Source organism: Pinus tabuliformis, chromosome Q (assembly GCF_031772625.1).
Source record: "Pinus tabuliformis cultivar Carrire ecotype Pingquan chromosome Q, CPIR1, whole genome shotgun sequence".
NCBI classification, from domain to species: Eukaryota; Viridiplantae; Streptophyta; class Pinopsida; order Pinales; family Pinaceae; genus Pinus; species Pinus tabuliformis.
The window spans coordinates 1,345,419,947-1,345,445,080 of record NC_142296.1 but is presented as its reverse complement, the minus strand read 5'-3'; the positions used below and the strand labels follow the sequence as shown (position 1 = coordinate 1,345,445,080).

The following is a 25,134-nucleotide window of genomic DNA, read 5'->3' as shown; positions in this document are numbered from 1 at the left end:
TAACCGATTGAGCTAACTCTTGGGGCTATTTTTAGTGTATTTTTATATGCAAAATTTTCTCTTTTTTTTCAACCAGTATATTTTTATTTAATGATTTTTCTAAAAAAAATATTATTTATAAAATATATATATATATATATATATATATATATTAATTAAAAGATTGGTAGCTAAAAACATAAAAGTTTTTTTGAAATATTAATTAATTAATTTTATATTATATAAATAATAATAACATATAACCAAAACCATTTAAAAGGAACATTACCAAGACCAGCCTCTACATAGATACCTATATGACCTCACCAACCATGGCTACCAAATACCATTATCAATGGACTCTAATTCCCTGCAGTGTTGTTTATGGTATATTGTAGATTATTTATTTATTTACTGGCAAAATTAATCTCCTTAGGTGTTGCCCCCTTAATGGCGAAAATTAAATTACATATGTAACTTGCAAAACTTGAACTCAGGAATAACATCGCTGTGTTGAAGTATTGGAATGGAAAAACTCGGAAATATTAAAAAATTATAATAAATTTTCCCTAATTAATTAAAATATTAGTTACCATTGGATACCGAGTATGCCCTCTAGGACACTTTTGCTATTAGCTGAGGCTCCATCAATAATCTCAGTCAACAACCTTGTGTAAGCAAAATGAGGGACTATTAACAGTTTGTAAAAAAATTTATGGTTGTTTTTTTGAAAAGTCTCAAGCGATTTCATTGGATTTGATTTTTTTTTTAACTTGCGATTTCTTTTACTCGAAATGTTGGAATCTGCTATTAAATTTCATATCCATTCTCGTCACGTTGATCAGTTTCCCCCAGAAAAATTCATAACACTCCATTTCACCCTGGAAATAAGTAATTTACTAATTTGTGTACCGATAAAATTTAAACTAGCTATGTAAGTGCATCTCATTTCAATATGCAAACTTCTATGTAGCAGAATAGATTGTTGAGGATCTAACCTTTTTTGGAAAGTTCAGGGCATTTTATCTCCAGGTATCTTCTGAAACCAGATTGAAGAATGCTCAGCAGCACATCATTTATTGTCTGCCACAGATGAATATCATGATCAGACAATAATTCTTAGAAAATACACAACTAACATTAGCCTTGAAATCTTATACGCCCTTATAGAATCCAATTTTTCCTCCATAAAGAAAGCATTTGTACGCCCCAATTTTCACAACAAAAACTGAATATGAGATGAGCATACCCCGTCGACTGCATTCTTCACAGCACGCATGTCATCAATACTGAAAACAGCAGTTGCCAACTTTTTTGGCCAAAACTCTACTCCCGCATTGCCTTTGATTGGCATCTTGCTGTCTTCAAGGCCCGCGATACGTAGGACAAAATATATGACGTCCACAAGTGTATGCCATGCAAAAATCATCACTCTCCACAGGATAAGTAACCAGGCAATGACCCTAAACTTATGGACAGGGGCGTTCGGGAGTTTAATGGGATTAGAAAGTACTATTGGAAGATCTGGTTTATCCACTCTTTGACACCTTGCCAGTACATAAGACAGGAGAGAAATTCCATCCCCAACGCTATGATGTACTCTGAAGATAAAACAACCTGAAATATCTTTACACTTCATACGGAAAGCATGAACTTCCCAGAGGGGTCGTTGCTCATTAAGGGGGCGAGTAAAGATCATATCAGCAAGATATCTGTTAGGAAAAGTCTCATCTTCTGCATCCTGAGGAGATAATTCTTGAACCAAAATATGTTGATCAAGGTCTATTTCTGATTTTTGCCAACGCTTTCTTCCTTTCTTGTCTCTAACCTGCAGTGTCATATCAGTTAAAAAGTGAAAACCAAGTGATACTAGAGCTGCATCAAGCAATGGTTAATGAGCTTCATCAACGATTTGGTTAATTTGTAATGAAATTATAATATTGTTATGCTATCTGTGTTCAAAGATATTACCAATGATACAATACGATATGCAAAACCATGGAAGGAGAATTGGTTTTAAGTAACTATCGGGAAATCAAAAGCACTTTACTGGTAAATAGGCAGCTGCACTAGTGCTAAGCTTTCAGTGCCAAAATTGTATGACAATAAACACAAATTCAAATTTATATAGCATTTTGTTGGCAGAAACAGAGATTTTCAATTTGTGTTCTTCGACTTTGGAAGATTTGAGTTGTCATATTGTATTTTGAAACATTACCAATGATCCAATACGATATACAAAACCATGGAAGGAGAACTGGTTTTAAGTAACCATCGGGAAATCAAAAGCACTTTGCTGGTAAATAGGCAGCTGCACTAGTGCTAAGTTTTTAGTGCCAAAATTGTATGACAATAAACACAAATTCAAATTTATATAGCATTTTGTTGGCAGAAACAGAGATTTTTCAATTTGTGTTCTTCGACTTTGGAAGATTTGAGTTGTCATACTGTATTTTGAAACATGTACGAGTCCCATTAGCATATTTAACTTTATAAATTATCAATTCCTCTTAACGTATAAAAAATGGTTGCATGCACAAATCTCCAATTGGGATCCCAGTCTTATCAATAAATGCTTCATTCATCTAGCAGTTTGAAAATACACGGGCTTATTCAATTTAGAATTTCAAGATAATCGACTTCCTATACGATTTTGCGACTCCTTTTAAATTAAACTAGGTAACAACTATTTCATAGCCTATGCTATCAACCTCGTCTTCACTTTTTCTCTTGGACCTTGGCCAAAATCAAGTCTCCCTTTAATGGTTCTTCCATCAACGTGAAGAAACCAATCCCTTTAGGGTTAGTTCTTAAGTTTTATTGATTAATGAATATTAAAATATATAACTAGTTGGGTTGCTAACTGGTTACTTGGTAAATCCAACAAAAAGGAAAAATATAGTTTGTTTGTTTATAATGTCCGAGACAAAGTTCAAAATCAATAAAGTATCAGAATAAATCTTAATAACCTGTGTATGTTAAGATAACACTCCATTAAAGTGTGTATATATATATATATATTTTATTAGCTATGGTATAGAACTTAGCACCCGTCTGGTGTTCTTCATGGCCAGCAACATGCTTGACAGGAGTTTGAGAAGAGAAGAGGGGACCTTTGAGTTGTTTTCCTTGAGCTGAAGAATAACTTCATCCAAGTGCAACAACACTTCCCTTTTGGCTTTGTCATTGTCTTGCAATTATTTTGCTACTATGGCTCTGGAATGCCTATAAAGCTCCAGTCCTATCTCTGAGACTCGAATTCCCAAAATCTGATACCCAGTTGTCAATTTCTTTCATCAATCCCAATCATGCATAGAACTCCTATCTGTTTGAATTTTGACCTCAACAATTGCAACATGCTCTTGGATGTTCGGGGGAGTCTACTCCTAGTATAAACTCGCTGCTTCCTGGGCAGGCTTCTTGGATCTAAGAGCCACATGGGCCTCTACGTCCATGGCAACCCCGTCTTCCAGACATCTAACGTGGCATGGAGATGCAGAGCAAATGGAAAGACAGATAACAGGCTTGAGCAGAACGAAATAGAGGAAGCAGATTCTAAGAATTAGAATAAAGCTTATGGCAAAACCATTGCATAAACCTGTTTTAATCTCGGGCTGTATAAAGCTTGAGTCAACAAAGACTGTCTTAGGACGAAAGAAACAACAGCCCAATATACTATACATAGGCCATGAAAGTGGCTTTGAATTTGGTATAGCCATGGACGGGTTCAAGTCCCCTTTTGTCATCAGAGATGGGGGCCCTGCATACCGAAATTCAGATTCAGTCATCCATAGCACCCGATTTTGGTGTAATATCCCCAATTTCCTAAATTGCTTAGGAATAGCACAAGTTTGACAATTTTTGGCTTTTGGGACTTAGGAGACAAGGGAAAATCGCAGCCTTAGTGGAATGTGGGGTCACAATGGGAGAGAATTCGGCCCCAAAAGACAATTCGCACTTTTGGAGGAAGAGTCAAAGAATGGGGTGCGAGTTGGTGGAGGATGGGGACCATTAAGGGAGAGAGACCAACAATTATATAAATAATTGGAGGAAGAGACAAAGAGTGTGGTGCAAGTTGTTGGAGGATAGGGACTGCCAAGGGAGAGGACCAATAATTATAAATAATGCAGGGAGGCCTTCATTTTGGAAGTTGTTGGAGGATGGGGACCGCCAAGAGAGAGGACCAACAATTATAAATAATGCAGGGAGGCCTTCATTTTGGATCTTTTGTTTTGTTTATCAAACTTCAGAAAATTGAACACTCTTGGAGCTGTTAAGCACAAAAGCAGTAGTGTTGTTTAGCACAAGAGTTTTAGGTGAAATTCGACCCTCATTTTGGAGAACTTCAAGTGTCTCCCTAGTGAGAAATTTTGGGAGTCCAATTTAGGGCTTTCAGGGAGCTTGCAGGAGTTTGTCCAGTTTTGTACACTTCCTGGGTGTAGAGGCAGTTTGTGGGGCACAAATTGCATCAGTTGGAGTGGGTTGGAGGATCTAGTGATTTACAAGGAGATTTACCACTTTGAGACCAAGATTTTGATATCATTTAGCAGGGCTAGAGTTGAGGCTATTTTGTAGGCCAAATTTCCCTTATTTGGGCAATGCGCATAGCTCACTGGGCAAAGCTTGCGCAGGAGTAGAGGAGGACCTACTACCAAACGAGTTAAGGGTTGGAGGAAGAAGGGAGTTTCTGGAGGAGATTTTGCAGAGAGCTTGGAGGCTTTTCAGTGATGGATTTGGGCATACAAAAACAGAGCACTTCCTGTAGTGCACACAACCATCCAGAAATGGCAAATCCCACTTTTTGAGAGATTCCTAGTCAACCAAAATCATCCCAAAACATTTCTGGGCTTTTGTGGATTTGGTGAGAGGAGTCCGGGGCTAATTTTGTAGAATTTTCTGAGCAATATTACAGGTAGAAATCTCTATTCCATTAGCAAGCCAGTAGTAGAATTTCAGGGTAGTGGATACTACCGGTGGGGAGCCATTGCTAGCACTTGAATCAACATAATTTCACCTGGGGTTTGCATAGCTTGCTCAACAAGCCCAGGTTCCCTCTTTCCTATCACTTGATATACTAATCACCCATTATTAATAAAATGGCTCAGCATTTTCACCCAATTTCTTTGGAGTATTGATTTATGTGTGTGGTTTTAATTTTTATTAGTTCATGTTTTTGGTATTCGTTGTTATTTTCCACTTAGGAATATTACATTGAAGAAGACGTAAATGAGTTTGAAATCTTCTTTTTGATTAGTTTACGTAGGATTTTGTATAAATATAAACAATTTAATATTGTTTTTAAATAATTTTAAGTTTTAAAATAGTTAATAAAATTTAAAAACTACTTTTGCTAAGAGCCGTAACAAAACAGGTTACAACCCAAGAGCTAGAGGCATTTGGCAGGAGTGAAAGCCTATCCCCCCTAAACCTAGAGGCATTTGGCAGGAGTGAAAGCCTATCCCCCCTAAACCTAGAGGCATTTGGCAGGAGTGAAAGCATATCCCCCTATTGAGCGGGTATTTCAAAGTCGCATGGTTTTCCTGGCTTTCCTTGAATAACAGTGGCAGGAGTGCCTATCCCCCTAGACCTAGAGGCATTTGGCAGTAGTGCAAGCATATCCCCCTACTGAGCGGGTATTTCAAAGTCGCATGGTTTTCCTGGTTTTCCTTGAATAACAGTGGCAGGAGTGAAAGTATATCCCCTTACTGAGCGGGAATTCCAAGTCCCCTAGTTTTCCTTGAATAACAGTGATGAGTTGGCTTGCATTCATAAATAGGCATCATTCTTTAGTTGGTTTGACAACCAAGTTATGATAGGTTTTCCCACTTTTTCATATATATTATTATTATCCAATTTCAAGGTCACGGCCAAGCCAGACACCACATTGGTGTATGTAACCCCCTTGTTTGTGGGATAATTTATTAATTCATGAAAAATTAAAAGAAAATAGTTTTTTTTCAAGTATTATATATCATAAAATAAAATAATGAATTACGATAATTAATTTAATTATCGTAATTTGATAAATTTAAATTAATTTAAATAAATAGTGATTATAGTACATTTTGTGTGATTTTAATGATTGATGGCATGTGTTTTCTTTCAAATGGTCTTTCAAATGGTCATAAGTTCGAGAAAAGATAACATATAATTATATAGACTTTAGTAATCAAAACCCTGGAAGCCTCTTATCCCAAACAAAAAAATCTCATATATCAATTTGATGTCTACTCCATTATGATCTTTAAAATCATTACTACTATAAACAATATTTTTATTCATATTGTTTATTAATATTATAAAACAATTAAATTTCAAAATATATTTTTATTATTTCATTTAAATTAAATTTGGTTCTCAATACAAATATAATGTTGAAGTAAAATATGTTTTGTAATAAACTTTTAGTGTTCCTTTCTCGGATACGAGTCATTAAAATAATTAAGTCAACAGATTCATGTCATTTTATCAACCTTGATTTAAGTTAAGTGATACCTTACCTTCTCGATGGTATCCCTACTAATGGTAATGAACTAAGGCATTGGGGAAGAGGTTACCCCATTTATGGTTCTTAAGATTTGACCATCGAAACAAGAGGTCATATTGTCTAATTGGTCTAAACGGGTCTATGTATTGGTTTAGCTCTTATAATACATGATAATATTTTGGTTTCATTCTATATTCAACAAATAAACATTACAGATTTGTCATTAGTAGGAGATGAAGTACTATGCATCAATTTAATAACCACACCTTAGTACCAATGACAATTAGATTCCTTATTAACACTTATTGATAAAGAAATAGTGCCTCAGTTATTATTTGAGGCTCTTTCCCAGCCCTATTGAATTCTTATATCTTAATTTCCCTCAAAATAAAAAACAATTACCCCCAAAACCTATCACCTATCACACTTGATTTAAAGTTGTTGATACACAAGTGAAAAGGGATATGCATTTGCATTGATGTTACAAATTATGTAGAAGTTGAGATTCGTAGATGTTTACAAGAGAATCAAATGGAATTTTTACCCACCAAAAGTGGGTAACCCCAAATAGAAAACTTTTCTCCTCATTTGATAGCTAGTCAGCTAGCATCCCCATGAATGTCAACACATGGCACTATACCAGATTTCTCCACCTATTACTGTGGCCAAATATCTTTCTCATCTAACATTTCGTCTTGAGGAAAGTGGGTCATCTATCAGAAGGTACTCTAACCATTTTTGCAATCATATGCTTTAATTTAATGTTATGGTCATATTAATATGGATCACAGGGAAAAGGGGATGATTAATCAATCTCAGTTGTATTCTTGTTCCCACTCTTCATCTGGGAGGTTGGTCTTTGATTCTAGTCCAATGGGACATCCTCTGAGGCCTTAGGGTTTAGAAAGGGCACTACTAGGAAGGCTCTGATTGATATAGCATGTCCAAGATAATCCATACTTGCCACTTTCCATCTCTCATGATTATCCATCTCCATTCTGTGGGCTAGTGGTCATTGGTCATTGGCATCCTTCATCCACATCCTTGAGTCATGGCCCTAGAGGTTGATGCAACTAAAATGAGGATAAAAGCATATAGAGCCACAATGGAAAGAAAATGTAAAATGCGAAAGGTTGGGATAGTATTTAGCGCGTTGGCAAAAGCCTAGCATGAGCTCTACCCCCCTCATTAGCCATCACCCAATTCCTCAAGCTTTTAATGCTTCATCTCAAAGAAAAAAACTCTTGAAAGTCCCAACCCTGATGAGTAATCAAGTACATCTTAATAAGGTATTGGAAAAATGCAAAAGCAAGCTTGGGCTCTTAAGCTATGCAACAAACAAAGACAAATAATTAAAGGTGCACTCAAGGGTTTTGGGGGGGGGGCGTGGGGAGGGTTAAGCAAGTCGAGGAAGGGGTAACTCATGCCACCACAATTGCTCCCTCCTTATATCAGTACACTTAGGATGTTGTACACCCATTAGCTGGTCTTATGGGTGTGGCACCGACTTTTAAGTCTCTCCCACTCCATGACCACCATTCTTGCATACAACTATGGATTGATGGGTTGAACTAGGGCATGTCACTCCCCTTGAGGTTGGAAACACCTAATAGGGTGGTTGACCTAAGCATCCCTGACATAAGTGGGGTAATTTGCTTATAGGTCCTGATCTAATTAGACATTTAAAGGTGAGTTTCGTGTGAAGTATTCTTGTGCCCTTACCATTAGATATGGTCCACTATGATGTTTTAATGGTTTTTGTCCCTAATGATCGTCAATCTTACTTGATCTTAATAGGTTTGTGCTAGGTTGTATTATCACAGCAGCAAAGATCCCTTGAGGCATGGGCTTAATCTTCTTTAGCACCACTTCAGAGGACGTTTTGCCCTATTATGAGGGTAGTCATAACCTTGATGCATCCACATTGCCCCTCCAGAGTTGAGTGTTGGGATTTGAGATGATTCGACATGGTACTACATCGCCTCATGTACCCCTAAATATTTAAACATTGACCGATAGAGCTTGGGCATTGGATTACCTGATGATGTGCCCAAATGGACACAGGATGCCCTAGGCGGGCCTTGACCCTATTTCATGGATGTTGGTTGTTCTGAAGCCTTGATGAGGATAATTTGAATTGTAAGACCTTCCACATTATCCTTGGACCCCAACGCTAGCCTTGCATGATGCCACATCATCCCCACAAGCCTTAGAAGGGTGATGCAGGCCACTACATGGACGATGTCATGGTTGAGAAGCACTTTTGGAAGATGTACCCATGTAGTTTGAGTGTTTCTTGGAGTGAGGAGCACTCATGGGCCTATTCATCACTCATTTGATGGATCTAGATCAATTCTAGGGCTTGGCATCATGGTGGAGACATATATTTCCCATGTGTGTAGGCTATTAACATTTCTTTTATGTTTTTGAGCTATTTTAAGGTCAACTTGTGACCTCTTGAGCTTGTTGAGCACTCAAGTGAACTTTTTATGTGTTTTGCTTGTAAACTTATGAAAATGAGAATTGGTTTCCCTTATATAAATAGAGGGAGGTTTCATTTCATTTGGATCATCATTCATCAACACACACCTCTCTCTTTTAGAGGTGCACATTAGTTGTGTCTCTCTTCTACTTAGATAATGTAGCTTTATGGTGCGAATTTCTCTTCAAGGTGGAAATTTTGCTTGAAATTGGTAACCTGGGATTGATTGAAGAGATTCTTGCAAAAATTTTGTAAGTTTATTGCATATTTTCAATATTTTGCATGTTACATTGTTTGAAGTATGGTTTCTACATGTGCCACAATTAAAATTTCTAAATCTATTTAGAAATCATGCTCATTTATGCTATGTAAAATCATTTCCCTTGAATCCTTTAAGAGAACTCCAAATCGCGCATCTATTAAATTTAAAATCTCCTTAAAAAGTAAGTCGCTAGAGTTTGTAAGTAGATGCCTTTACCATCTCACCCACTTCAACAAGGCCTTCAATGATCTAGAGGAGGTTGTCATGGTGGAGACATCTATATCCCACGTGTCGACTATTTTTGACATTTTTGTTACATTTTTTGAGTTATTTTAAGGTCGAGTTGTGACCTCTTGAGCTTGTTGAACACTCAAGTGAACTTTTTATGTGTTTTGCCTGTAAAATTATGAAAATGAGACTTGGTTGCCCTTATATAAATAGAGGGAGGTCTCATTTCATTTGGATCATCATTCATCAACACACTTCTCTCTCTTTTAGAAGTGCACATTAGCTTTATCTCTCTTCTACTTGGATGTAATGTAGCTTTACAACACAAATCTCTCTTAGAGGTGGAAATTTTGCTTGAAGTTGGTTTCTTGGGATTAACTAAAGAGATTCTTGCAAAAAAATTGTAAATTTGTTGCATATTTCCAATATTGTGCATGTTACATTGTTTGAAGTAGGGTTTCTACATGTGCCATGATTAAAATTGTTAAAATTATTTAGAAACCATGCTCCTTTATGCTATGTAAAATCATTTCCCTTGAATCCTTTAAGAGAACCCTGAGTCCTACACCTCTTAAATTTAAAATCCCCCTTAAAAGGAAGTTGTTAGGGTTTGTATCTCACCCACTTCAACAAGGCCTTCCTCATTGAATTTGACCTAGGTGACTCCATTGCCCATTTAGATCAAGGCACTAGTATAGGTGGTGGTGATCAAACCCTCTAATTTACTAAATTTTCTCTTCTCTCTATTACATTCTAGATATTTGGGGTTAGGGTTAGGATTTTTATGTGATATTGCTGAAAAAAGTAAATTTATTTGATGTGTGATTGCTCTCCAAGTAAGAATTGCATTAAATAATTGTATAAAAGCAAAATCTAGCATTTGTTACATGTTAAACCCTATTTCTAGGGATGATGTCATCATTTATTTGTTGTTTTATGCATGTTTCAGACACAAAAATTTCATTGCAAATGCTAAACTCTACATATCTAATTGGTAGTCTTGATCCTATGTTGATTTACCATTGTAAGAATATTTCTTCTAGTTGTTTTTTTTTTCCAGTGGATTTCTTCTAGTTGTTATATGACATTGCATACCCTATTATTGAAAATCTATAAACCCTAACTTATAACAACCCTGTAATTTACTTATGTCGACTAAGGACAAAGTGTTTGAACTTTAGTGAAGATTATCTTAGCCCTCCACGATCTGCTAGTAATCTATCCCAATCATTAGACCTAAACCATCAGCTTGAACTATCCTTATTGAATATCCTTTAGGTGATCTTTATAGGGAAGCCTCACTTGTGGTATAAACACCACTAAATAGTTGGAGAAAGGTTGTCGAGGTGACAATGGTAGTTGATTTCTTGTTGCCCCGAGATCTAGATCTGGCTCGTAAGGCTTTGCACTAGACCTACTAGATTTTGTAGTAACATTTTTGGCATTGTTGTCAAGGAGGATTTGAGTACTCCTCATGTTCCGAAGTTTATGCTTCAATATTTGTTGATAAGAACATCCCAAAAGCCTAAGCTAATATTTTTCATGTGGCAACTCCTTTAGAAGAACGAATCACTAGTTCTTCATTGATCTTCAAAGATTCCATGCTTGTAGGGTGAAGCAAGCATCCTTTGGCATTTAAATTCATCCTAGCAACTCCACAATTGATTGTTATGCAAAATTAAAGACAATGGCTTTGGTTAACTTGTTTGAATTTGACTGTTGTGACCTGCAACTTGTTTGTAGAGATCTTGTCCTTCAATCATCTTTTTGCTCATGCCACTCTCACCATATCCCTAGTGACATCAATGAGAGTTGTGTTCTTGAAATAGCTTTTGGGAAAGAATGCTTAAAATTGATCATTGATAACTGTATATTCAAGTTGCAAGAGAAGATCTAGTAATGTGAGCAAAAAAATTATTTTCCCCTTTCACCCTCAATCTGTTCAAGCAAGGATGAGCTATGGTTGATTTATTTTCCAACCACCCACCCATACTACTTTCATCCGATCTTCATGCATTATGAGATAATGGTTAATGATTGCACAACTTCTTGTTAATCTCGTAATTAAGCATAAATGTAAGAGGTATAATATTGCTATGTTGCCATGTTGGCTTCACTAGTCGCATGATTATACTTAATTGTTGGGTTAGCATAGGTTATGCATAAGATTGTGTTTCTTGTGTTCTTGTGTGTGCATCCTTATTTTGATATTGTTCATGCTTGATGTGTCTACATAATAGTTAGATATCATGTTTATTTTAGCTCAAGTTTTGCTTTAATATAATCTTATTCTATATCACAAGGTTGACTATACTTAATTATTGTGTTAGCATTGGATTGTATATCTTGCATTTTTGTGTGTGCATCCTTCTTTTGATATTGTTCATGTTGATGTTTATACATAATAGTTAGATATCATGTTTATTGTAGCTAACACTTTGCTTTAGTATTATCTTATCCTATATCACAAGGGTGACGACCAACACCATGCTTAGATGTTATCAACAAGTTGTTGTGAGTGTACATGTAGCAACCCTTGTGAGCACCATGGATTGTTGGGATTCTCATGCGCTCCTCATTCGAGCAAATGGATCATGCACCCTACAGTGAGCACATGTCCCTGAGTTGGAGCTAGATGTTACCCGCCAAAAGTGGGTAACCCCTAGAAGAAAAATATTATCCTCATTTCAAAACCAAACATATAGCCCCATGATGGTCAACACATATCGCTATCCCAAATTTCTCCATTTATTGCTTTGGTTAGATCTCTCTCCCATTCAACATTTCTTCTTGAAGGAAGGTGGTTGATCTATCGGAAAGTACTCTAACAATTTTTACAATTGTGTGCTTTCATTTAATGTTATGGGCATATTAATACAGATCATTGGGAAAACTAGATGATTGAATGATTTTTTATTGTATTTTGTTCCCACACTTCAGCTCAAAGGTTAGTCTTTGATTCTAGTACAGTGGAACCTCCTCTGAGGCCTTAGGGCTTAGGAAGGACACCACTAGGAAGACACTAGTTGATATAGTGTCCAACGGAAATGACACCACTTTCCATCTCTCTCGATTATCCATCTTCATTCTTTGTGTAGGTGATGATTAGTCATCGGGATTTGCATCCTTCATCCACATCCTTGAGTCGGGACTCTAAATATCAACCCTAAAAGGTTGAGGCAGTTGAAAGAATGATAAAAACATACAGAGCCACAATGGAAAGAAAATATAAAATGCAAATGATGGTTGGAACAATATTTAACACATGGACAAAATCCTAGCATGAGCTTTACCCCCCTCATTAGCCATCACCAAATTCCTCGAGCATTGAATGCTTCATCTCAAAGAAAAGAACCCTTGAAAGTCCCAACCCATATGAGCAAGAATTGATACATCTTAAAGGGGTATTGGAAAAATGCAAAAGCAAGCTTGAGCTCCGAATCTATGTAGCAAATAAAAACAAATCATTGAAGTAAAAGGTGCACTTGAGGGGTGGAAAAAGCAAGTCGAGGAAATGTGCAACTCATGCCACCACAATTGATCTCTCCTCTCCTTACATCAATACACTCAAGATGTTGGATCCCCATTGGTTGGTCTCATGGCTATGGCACCTACCTTAAAGTCTCTCCCACTCCATGACCACCATTATCACAGATTGGCAAGTTGACTTGGGACATCCCACTCCCCTTGGGGTTGGAAACAACTATTAGAGTTGTTGACCTAACCATCCCTCACATAAGTGAGTTAACTTGTTGACAGGTCCTAATCTAGTTAGACGTTTAAAGGTGAGTTTCGTGTGAGGCATTTTTTAGCCCTTAGCTTTAGATATGGTCCACTATGATGATTTAATGGTTTTTGTCCCTAATAATTGTCAATCTTGATGTTGATAGGTTTGTGTCGAGTGGTGTTATCACAATAGCAAAGATCACTTGAGGGACGAGCACGAGCTTCTTCAACACCACTCGAAAGGACATTTCCACCATTCTAAGAGTAGTGATAACCTTGACACATCCGCATTACCCCTCTAGAGATGAGAGTTGGGCTTTGAGATGATTTCACATGATACTACATCCCCTCATGTATCCCAAATGTTGAAACGTTAAGCCATGGAGCTTGGGCATTGGATACTTGATAATGTGCCCAAATATACCTAGGACACCCTTAAGCCGACATTGACCCTGTTTGATACACATTGCTTATTCCAGAGCTCAAATGAGGATGATTTGACTTGGGAGGGCTTGCACATTATCCTTGTACCCCAACATTGGCCTTGCATGATGCTCATCACTGATTAGGTGCTCAAAATTAGGCTCAAAAATCAAAGTGTCAAAATCTTGATAAACTTAGCTTCAGATCGAAGAACTCATCATTCTGATTCCAACGGTGCGAACGACACTCAAATCCAAGCTTTTATGCAGAAGTTAGAGAAAGTCAAAGTTCAGGTTTGACTTGCTCACATGGCAGGGTTAGATGATGTGGCAAGGTCCTTCAACGAATGATGAAGCACTAAGTGGCAAGCTGCCCTTGGCCCCACCATGTTGCAAATCACAATCGCAGGCAGGTCGGCGTTAAAAATCGACCCCCGAGCAGGGAAGCGTGCGATGCGATAAGGCAGGGGGAAAAGTTTTCAAGAATCGATCAAAGGTGAGATGCAATGGATTGCAATCGCAGATCGACGAACGGTCGATGTTACAAAATCGGCCCCCGAGAGGTTTGGGTTGCAATGTGATATCGCAATGGTGCAAAGTCCCACATTATGATTACCATTGAGGCACCACTGAACTATGATTTGCAATAAGTTCCCGAATGTGAGATGCTCATTAGTTCCAGTTTATAGTGTCGTCGGGTCTGCCACATCGCAATCGCACAATCAACCGCTGCATACACAAACCTTAAGCCTGCTAGTCCTTGCCGATTGCGATTTGCGATGGATAGTCGGTGCCGACAAATTGTGGCCCACCACGCGGCAAAATTCTCACTGGTTAGCAGATTTTTGGAGCGAAATTGTGGGTTCTTGTCAAATATGGTGCAATTTGTGGAACGAATAATGGAAGAACTAGGAGAAGTCATAACTTCTTCAGTTTTCCACCAAATTGGATGCAAAAAGAGGCTAGATAGCCATTTTTGACATTCTAGGCTAATTGGAGCAGGTTTCATAAGCATTTGAGCATTGTAAACACAAACTTTTACACTTTTGAGCATAATAGAGAGGCCTAAGCCATTCGAAGCTAAACCAAGGAGATATAGCCCAAGAGGTGTGAACTCCTTTATCATGTGCTTGTTGTAATGTGTTTTTGATGATATTCTATGCATGTTTATGTTGTTGTTCAGTTTCTGGTTTATGTTAAATTGCTCATAAAATTAACATAAAAACTCTTCATTTCACTACCAAAAATTAATGAATCCTTAAGCACAATGAAAGCATTTTGTTTATAGTCCGAGGAAGGTCTTAGCACTGCAAACTAATATTCTAAATCATATCAATTTGGTATCAGAGCACTAGGTTTTGCTTTGTGAAAGAAGGATTTAATTATTTGCAAGTTTATGTCATGCTTACAAAGTTAAAACTCAAAAGAGGTGAAGGAAAGCTGGTTGGAAGCCCTGAGGTTGGGTCAAGGGGAAGGAGAGCAAGGTTGCCACAATCTACAACACCAGTTCAACCTCAAGTTGCAGTTGAGACTTCAGAGATCATGTCTGATGAAGGAGAACCTACAAACATAACAAAAGATGAGAATACCTTCAGAAAGGCTTTCTTTGATATGACAGAGATGGTCAAGGTCCTTTATGAAGAGAGGAGTAGCAGATTGCAAGGAAAAAGTTCCAAACCTCCCAAAGGAGAAGGCTCTTCAAGAGGAGGCAATGGAAAAGGAGGTAATGGGAATGGAGACAAACCACCACCGCCTCCACCATCTTCTTCATCTTCTTCTTCACAAGCATCTTCACACTCTTCCACTAATACAACCCTTACTCGTACTCATCATTATTCTTCAAAAGGAACTGGTAAATCACCTTTTTTAAAACTTGATGTTAAATTCGAGTTGCCTGTGTATAATGGTGAAGTGAATGCAGAGAAGCTTAATAATTGGATTCGTCAGTTGGAGGTCTATTGCAGGAATCAAAACCTTCAAGAGGATGGCATAAAGGTTCAGTTAACTTCCTTGAGAATGGACGGTGCAACACTAGTATGGTGGGAATCAAATACCGAGAGGAGATTAAAAAACACAGTAAGATCTCAATTTCTTGGAATGATTTCATCGCTACAATTAAAAGACAATTCTACCCTCTAGCTTATATGTAGAAATCCATCATGAATTGACAGAACTTTAGACAGCTTAAAGGTCAAAATGTGCGAGATTACACCTAAGAATTCAAAAAAAGGTCTCTAATGTTAGGTGTAGATTTGCAGTCATAGGCCATTTTGTTTAAGTACATAGGGTGTTTACACAATTACCTTAGACATTCTATCTTAATGTTTAATCCCAATAATCTAGATGATGTATGTGTGCAAGCCACTCATCTTTAGGCAAGAGGGAAGAACACCCCAAAAGAAGGTAGTTAAAAGCGATTTAAGAGTAAAGGAAAATAAAAGGTTTTCAAAGGGAAGGCAAAGAAAAATGCGTCTATCAAAAAAGGAGAGAAAATTACATGCAAACACTGTTCCAAAGAGGGTCACAATGAAGCTTACTATTGGAAGCTTCATCTCAAAATGAGACCAAAAAGAAACAATAACAAGGGAAAACAGAAGACCTGCAACCACTCAACAAGATATGGGATCTGATTCAGGTGATGAAACTAAAATCACAGCCATGGGGTTAAAAGGAAAAGAATCCATTGCCAACACTAGTTCTTCACTCACAAAATGAAACTCCAAATGAAAAGAGGAGAATAGAATTGTTACACATAAGGGTGATCTCAAAACATAACAAGATTGATACATTGTTCGATAGCTTTTCTCAAGCGAATCTTATCTCTGAAAACATTGTCAAGTGTTTAAATCTAAAAACCGTTCCACATCATAAACCGTATCCACTTGGATGGGTATGTGTGACAATGAGCAATTGCAAGTTACTAGAAAGTGTAAACTGAGATTCGCTATCACTGCAAATTTCATAGATGAAGTGGAGCTTGATGTTGTGCCGTTAGATATCTGTGGCATCGGTTTGGGCAACCCATACCTTTATGACAGAAAAGCTATCTTCCATCGACATGAAAATAAATATCATTTATTCAAAAATGGAGTCGAATATATTGTGAGAGCTCACAGCAAGAAATCAAATCTTTCGCTTGTTAATGCAGGGCAGATGAAAAGACTAGTGAATTCAAGCAAGAATTTTGTGCTTCTCATGATCAAACCCAAAAATTATGTTGATAATGAAGCTTTTAAAGGTTGTGATTCGAATTTGACATCTGAATTGGTTGACGTAGTGAACCAAAACGATGAAATGTTTCAGGAACCAAAGGGGTTACCTCCCAAGAGAGGAATCCAACATGAGATACAGTTGCAGCAGGATTGTCCTCTTCCTAACATATGGAAAGCGCAGGAATTAAGAAGCAAATTCAAGAGTTGTTGAACAAAGGGATCATCCAACCATCTTCCTCGTCATGTGGTTCACCTATTGTCTTGGTGCCAAAGAAGGATGGAACATGGCACATGTGTGGACTTTCGTGCATTGAACAAAATTACGGTAAAGAACTGTTACCCACTACCCAGAATAAATGATTTACTTGATCAATTGAAAGATGCAAAGTATTTTACTAAGTTGGACGTAAGAAGAGGCTACTATCAAATTAGAATAGTTGAAGGAGACATTTGGAAGACAACATTCAAAACAAAACAGGGTTTGTTAGAATGGCTATTTATGCCGTTTGGTTTATGTAATGCTCTTGCTACATTCATGCGTGTGATGATGTGTTGAGGCCATTTCTTGATGAATTTGTCATAGTCTACTTAGATGACATCTTAATTTTCAATAAATCTCGTCATGAAAATGTCATGCATGTAAGAAAAGTACTTGATGTCTTGAAAAAAGAACAATTGTATCTTAAGATGTCAAAGTGCCAGTTTGGAAAGACTTCTTTAGTTTACTTGGGTCATATTGTTAGAGGAGGTGAGTTGAAAAATAGATCCCTCCAAGGTTGATGTCGTTGTAAATTGGCCAAGGCCCAAGACAGTTACAAAGGTAAGAAGTTTTTTGGGAGCAGCCCAATATTGGAGGAAATTTATTGTTATTTTTTCTCTTATAGCTGCTCCTTTGCATGCGTTGACTAGTGTGAAAAAGGTTTTTCAGTCGAGAGGCAAACAGCAAAAGGCCTTTGATGCATTGAAGGAAAAGATCAGTTTAGCTCCAGTACTCGCACTTCCAGACTTGAGATAGTCATTTGAGATTCAGACAGATGCTAGTGACTATGTTATGGGTGCAGTCCTCATGCAGCATGGTAAGCTTATCTATTTTCATTCAAAAACTTTTAATGGTGCAGTGATTAACCATCCTACATATGAAAAGGAATTGTATACATTGGTGCAAAGTGTAAAAAATTGGAAACACTACCTGATGGGTAAGGAAACAATCATTCACACTGATCATAAACCATTCCAATACTTGCAATCCTAATCAAAGTTGCAACAATCAAGGCACTTTCGATGGATGGGTTTCCTTCAACAATTCCACTTGGTAATCAGGTATAAGAAAGGTATCTACAATAAAGTTGTTGATATGCTTTCTAGGCCGATTGTTAGTGCAACTACTTTACTCAAGCATAATTATGTTTTACATGAAAGTTATATTGAGCAATATGCATTAGATAATGACTTTCAAGATGTTTATGCAAGCTTGAGTCAAAGTAACCAAGTAGAGGAATTGGATTATCATTTGCATGATAACTTATTGTACCATCTTGGCAAGCTTTGTATTCCGCAGGGAGAAAGAGTTAACATCATAAGAGAGGCACATACTTCTCTTATTGTTGGTCATTTCAATGTAAGTAAGACGGTGGCACATCTACAGAGGTATTGCTATTGGTCTCGTATGCTTCAAAGTGTGTCTCGTTTTATTAAGGGATGTTCGTTATGTGCAATCAATAAGCCTAGTAATAGGAAGTTAGGATTGTACACACCACTTCCAGTTCCTTCACGATCGTGGGAGAGTGTTTCTATGGATTTTGTAGGAGGTCTTCCATTGTCAAAAAGAAGTCATGATTATTTGTATGTAGTTGTGGATAGGTTCAGCAAAATGTGTATTTTGATGCCATGTGAAAAGCAAGTTACAGCTGAACACACTACTCAATTACTCTTTCAGAATGTTTGGGTGCATTTCGGATTGCCTACATCCATTGTTAGTGATCAAGATTCTCGCTTTGTGGGGAGTTTTTGGTCAAACTTGTGGCAATTCATGGACACCAAACTGAAAAGAGTACAACCTTTCATCCACAAACAGATGGTCAAACAGAGGTAGTGAACAGAACAGTGATACATCTTCTTCATAGATATTGCAGCAAGCATCCTAAGTTGTGGGATGAACATTTGCACTATTTTCAGCATGTTTACAACCGAGCTAAGCACTCTTCCACTCAAACTTCACCATTTGAGGCATGCATGGGATACTTGCCTAAATCTCCTTTAGATTTTATTTTTGGCAAAGATGTTGCTATTGAAGGGCAAAATGACATAGACAAAACAAGAAAGTTCATTGAACAAATACAATTAGTACACCAAAAGGTTCAATAACAACTTGAGAAAAGCTAAGGCAAGTTCAAAGCAAGGCACGACAAGCATCGTCAAGATCACAAGTTCCAAGTTGGTGATGAAGTTTGGCTTCACATTAACAAAGAGAGGCTCCAAGGAGAAGGTAAAAAGCTAAAACCAATTAGATATGGTCCATTCAGAATTTTGGAAAAGATTGGTAACAATGCCTTCAGGTTGGATTTGCCTTCATATATGCAAATTTATGCTATTGTTAATGTTGAGAATTTAAGGTTGTATGAGCCTCCTTTGATTGAAGATCAAGGAGAGAATATTCAAATTCCATCTATTGAAGACTTTTCTCCAGAATTCCTTGATGTGCTTCAGCAAGACACTATACTTGACAGAAGAACAAGGACAACAAAAAGGGGAAGTATTGATTATCTTCGAGTGGGGCTCAAGGGTACAATTCCTTCAAAAGCCAAATGGATAGAGGTTGGAAAGGTGAGGGAACTGTACCCTCACCTGTTGAACAATTGAAAGTGATCATTTTGGGGTCCAAAAGGCTTCCAATGGGGAGGAGTGATCAAGTGCTCAAAATTAGGCTCAAAAATCAAAGTGTCAGAATCTTGATAAACTTAGTTTCATATCGAAGAGCTAGTCATTTTGATTCCAACGGTGCGAGCGACACTCAAATTTGAGCTCGTATGCAGAATTTAGAGCAAGTCAAAGTTCAAATTTGACTTGCTCACATGACAAGATTGGATGATGTGGCAAGGTCCTTCAGCAAATGAAGAGGCACCAAGTGGCAAGCCGCCATTGGCCCCCGCATGTCGCAAATCGCAATAGCAAGCAGGTCAGCTGTAGTGGTTCCAGCTAGGGTACTAGACTGGACTCTATATTTAATATCGACCGAGGTGCGTAAGCTTAGAGGCGTGGTCTAAAATATATAGACATAAAGAATTACCGCCCAGGTGATTATGAGGTAGATTGCAAGGCTTCTTTACGGAAGACCGTTATATGCAGCCTATCCTTCACACACCTAGATTACCCTACTGATATATTTGACTACAATGCTGGTTATGAGATGCATCTATCAAGGCAAACTATGAATCTAAGTACTGTGTATGACTGTGGCAATGATTCTAACCTCCTTACAGAGGTATCACTCAGAAAACCTTTGCTTGGTAAACACACACAGCATGCAAGATATTTACACTATTAAACTATATAAAAAGAACATAAATAGACTGTAAAATGAAGCAGAGTTTATGAGCATGCATCTATAAATCACACAAGGACCGAATCCCTTACAAGACTCTCGTTCCAGATCCTAGTGCTGACCATTCAACATAACCATAAACCCTTCATATGCGCACACCATATACATGTAATGAAATTCAAAGGATAAAGGAATCGAAAGCTTAGATGACTGCAACCCGTATGCTATGTAAATCAACAGTTATGTAAATCGAAACTATGATGCAACCCATGTGATACATAAATCGAATCCAATACAACGCTGTGCAAACATATAAATCGAATCTAATACAACGTTGTGCAAATATATATGAACTGAAATGTAACAAAACGAAGAGCAGTATACCAAACGAAGAACGCAGGGCCCGTCCGCGCCTAAGGGTATACTGACTACCACCGTTCAGCAATCAACCAATGCAAAAGGGTATACACACGTTGTGACTGTAAATGGTTCTGTGTATTAACTAAAACTCTGTTCTGAGAAAATGTTTCAACGATTGATTAACCTTCAAACATTGAACTAACTGTATTTACACATGCGTACACACAACCATATCATCAATACATTGAATGTACATAGTGATGTTGCCGCGTTTATTACATAGCCTTTTCAAAATGTTTCCATACCATATGTTTCAAAAAGAACAAAAATCAAAATGAAAATAGAACGATGCTGTTGCTGCTTTTATGCGCCAGAGTACCCTGCTTTGACTGAAGTTGACCGCATGCATAGGAGGCTCGATTTGGCTGGGTGAGAGGTGTTTGTCCATGCTTGGACATTCTGCTTTTCGCCCATGCCTTTCGTTCTGGCTCATCTGCTGCGCCACATGTCAAACGGTAAGCTCATTACAGGATGTGGGTACTTCCTGTAATCATGTCATAAAAAACCTCTAATTCTGGAACATAAAACCCCTAAATTAATTTCTATGCAATTTAATAACTATAGAACAATTAATAATCAATATTCAAGGATTTTGAGGGATATATGATGAAAATGTATGGAGAAATGATATGTTTTTGGGAAGGAAAAAGGGTCTTAGGATGATACCAACATCTCTCCCCGACTTAAGGACTTAGCATGTCCTCATGCTACCCCAGAAGTACTCCCCTTGAACTCTGTGCCTGCATGGATCTCTGCTGCCTTGAGCAAGGTATCTACATTCTTCTTCACCTGGTGATCCTTCTGTCCCTTGAGTTCCTGCTTTAACTTTTTATATTTCTCTTTAAGAGCCTTCTTCTGATTGTACCACTTAGTGGCCCAGTTGGAAATCTCAGATTGCTCAGTCTCCAACTCACTGATTCTTTCTTTGAGCTTTTCATTTGTCTTCTGTGTTTCTTTGCTTTGTGCCCTGAGCATTTCATTTTCTCTTTTAATAACCTTTTCCAACATGTTAGCTTCCATGAGCTCTTCTTTCAATTCCTCAATTTGTTTTTCTAACTTCTTCTGTCTTTTGGTGGGAGGTGGTGAACATTTTTCCTGTTTGTTATGGCTTTGTGCAGGGGCATGAGATTCGAATTGGTCTTCTTGCAGCTGAGTTTTTGGTGTTCTCCTTGTTCTTCGGGAGTAGGTGGTAAAAATTTTGTCTTTCTCAGCCCTCTTGGCATCCTCTTTTTGCATGTTCCTGGTCCTTATGCTGCCCACAGGTTGAGGTGCTCTGCTGGCCTTGGACACTGGAATTTCCTCATCTATGTCCTTCATAAACCCAGAATCTTCTTGCACTTCTTCTTTTTCCTCCTCATCTCTGATTTGGTTGACAGTTAAGAATTCTTTCCATGGCTTCCCTCGCTTCTGCAACTCATGTTCAATGAGGATTTTAATCAGGCCAAAATGGTACAGGCTTTTATCCTCATTCCCTTTTTGTTTCTGGATAGTTTTGGCCATCTTTGTTAAACTTTGCAGCAGAAAATATGGCACACTGATTACACATTGTTTCTTTAAAAGGAGGAGTAGCTTGATGTGATATAGATAAACAATGTTGTATCTACCTTCACAGGTTATAAACTTTTGGATAATGTAAACCATTTCATCCCAAGGATGAACTAACCAGCTTCTTGGAACTCCCTTCTTCCAGTTTACTGAGGAAACTCTAGACCTGGACATGAACTGTGTCCATGATTTCTCCTTGAATTGTTTAGTTTTAAAGTACTTTTCTCCCTCAGGGCTGAGTCCAATTGCCTGAGCTATGGTATCCTCTGAGATTCTGAAGGGGAAGGTGCCTATTAGGGCCTTTTCTCCATTGAAGGTAAAGGCAAATTGTTTTGTGACTTCTTCATTACTCCCATGGAATTTTTCCAAAAAAGGTAACCACTGTGCTTCTCTAAGAATCTCAATGCAATCGTTATGGTATTGTGAGCTATCAAATGTACTGGGTTCGACCCTATTAGTCATGGTGATGGCAGAGGGTTATGCCTCGAACCCTTCTTTGTCTATGCTCTTTAAAATTTAAACACATAAGTGTCAAGTTGGTTACCTGGCATATATCGCTTCCTCCAGTCTTCAATTATGGTGCTTAGCTGGTCGATATGACTGCTGTGGGTGTTAGAAGTAGAATGGTGATGCTTCCCTTTTCGGCGCTCACCGGTTTCACTGTGTAAACCGACCCCAAACAGTGATACTCCCCTCGGCGCTCCTTGTTCGGATTTTCACTTTGTAACCCCACTCAAATGATAACAATCTCCTCGGCGTTCCTTGCTTCACTCTTTTACTTTGTAACTCTACTCGAATGATAACAATCTCCTCGCGTTCCTTGCTTCAAACTTTTACTTTGTAAGTTATGGGAACCGAGGATGTGAAATACCCTGTACTTGCCTTATAATGCAATCATTCAAAAAAACAGAGTGTTGTACGCTTGTATGCATGTTAGCATAAGAACGCTGAGAGCGTACCCATAGTGCTGAGCTATAATGCTGGGTGGCGAGGTTATGATTCGGGTGTGTGCGGTGTAAAACATATAGGCCGCTTGTTATAATTTGACTGTATGGAGTGAAGAATATATATAGGCCGCTTCTATCTCATCCTTTATATTTTTTTTAAAAACAAACACACAGCTCACCACGTGCCCTTTTTAATTATACTCGGTCATGTAGAGAATGTTGGTATGCCTGGAGGGTATATGACATGGTGAATGTGTTGGTGATGGGTTTTAGGGATAGGTTGATGTAGGGAAATGATGAAATTTGGTGGGATAAGGGTGATGAGTGGATGTATGAAGATGTCCTTGAAATCAATTACAACAGCTTATAGTCACCAAAATTACATTAAAAACTAATCTAGGAAATTAAATGCCCAAGAACAGAAATACATTACTCTTTTGTTGATCATTTGACATGCTGAGTTGCTAATCCTTTTGACTGTTCTTTTTGACAGGTCCTCTGAGGGAGGTTGAATACACAGGTCCTTTGAGAAAAGTTTTGAAGATGTAACAGGTCCCTCTGAAAAATTGGAATGTACAGGTCCCTTTTTGAAGACTGAAGATGCAATAGGTCCCTTAAGAAAATTTGAAGATACAGGTCCCTTGGAAAAACTGAAGATGTTCATGCAGCTCTTTGTATTGTTACAGGTTCACTGAGCTTGCAATTTGCTGGAAGTCTTGGTGGAAGTCTGTTGAAGTAGCCTTTGATGTCAAGAATTTTTTTTACAGGTCCCAACTGAATGTTTTAAACAGGTCCCTTTTACTGCTGGTTGGAATGTCTCGAACAGGTGTCAATTGCTTTAACAGGTCCCAACTGAATATCTTAAACAGGTCCCATTGCTGCTAGTGTTAATAGCATAGATGTCTTGAACAGAACAGGTCCCCCTGCAAAATATTTATAACCAGGTCCCTCTGAAAATCATGACAGAACAGCTTATTTGTTAAAGTCTGGAATGCTGGTAACAAGCTGCTGTTGGAAAGTTACAGTGAAATATAGAATAAGAAATCTGAAGAATTTACAAGGGAGAGATAAAAGTAACAGAACATGTGTCTCCCTCTCCCCGACTGAAAGTTTGACTTGTCCTCAAGTCATGATGCAACTGAGAAATGAAACAATGAACAACAGAAATAGAATTCATACCCGCCAATAAATTGGTTTTCAGGTAGGAATTCGGGTTTAGATTGTGCCAGATACTGGTTTTCACATCTAACCCATTGTTATTTTTTTTTTTAGTTTTTGTTTTATTGAGTTTTTTTTTTTTTTTTTTTTTTTTTTTTCTTCTTGATTTTGAAATTGAAAGAAAATGAAACTAAGGCAGTGATACTGCAGCTGAGGGCTGCAGTACCTCAACCTCTTCTTGCTGAGATAGTGTATTGAGAAAATCTTGCTTGCTGATGGGCTTGTTGTACAGCTTCAGGCGATGACCATTGACTGTGAAAGAATGACCTTTGCCATCAATAGTTTGGAGTTTTACTGAACCATTGTCATAAGCCTGAACAATTTCATAAGGGCCCATCCAATGGGTGGTGAACTTAGCTTTATGATCCTTGAATTTTGAATCAAAAAGCAGAGCCCAGTCACCTTCTTTGAAGTTCTTCTTCTTAATGTGTGAATCATGCCATTGCTTCCGGTGCTTTTGCATGAGGGTGGTGGTTTGTTCTGCTTGCTGCCTCATCTCATCCAGCTGGTTCAACTGCTGGATTCTCTCTTTTTGTGCTTGATCCAAATCAATTAGTAAATCTGCAGCTAATTTAAAAGTGTGAATTTGGAATTCAATAGGAAGCATGACATCCTTACAGTACACCAACTGGTATGGTGTAAATCCGGTGGTATCTTTCCAAGTA

The 25,134-nt window shown here is 37.9% G+C and overlaps 1 protein-coding gene and 1 long non-coding RNA gene across 2 annotated transcripts in view; one reads left to right on the top strand and one right to left on the bottom strand.

Moving 5' to 3' along the window:
* The window catches only part of LOC149224857 (uncharacterized), a 74,048-nt gene that overhangs the window by 35,456 nt on the left and 13,458 nt on the right, over positions 1–25,134 (top strand). The gene's annotated exons all lie outside the window — the stretch shown is intronic.
* The window catches only part of LOC149224858 (wax ester synthase/diacylglycerol acyltransferase 11-like), a 74,084-nt gene that overhangs the window by 36,035 nt on the left and 12,915 nt on the right, over positions 1–25,134 (bottom strand). The window contains exons 2-3 of the mRNA XM_089386305.1: positions 1,229–1,807; positions 978–1,062 (exon numbers count right to left, since the gene is read on the bottom strand). Of these exons, the coding sequence (XP_089242431.1) occupies positions 978–1,062; positions 1,229–1,807 (664 nt within the window). The remainder of the gene's footprint in view (positions 1–977; positions 1,063–1,228; positions 1,808–25,134) is intronic.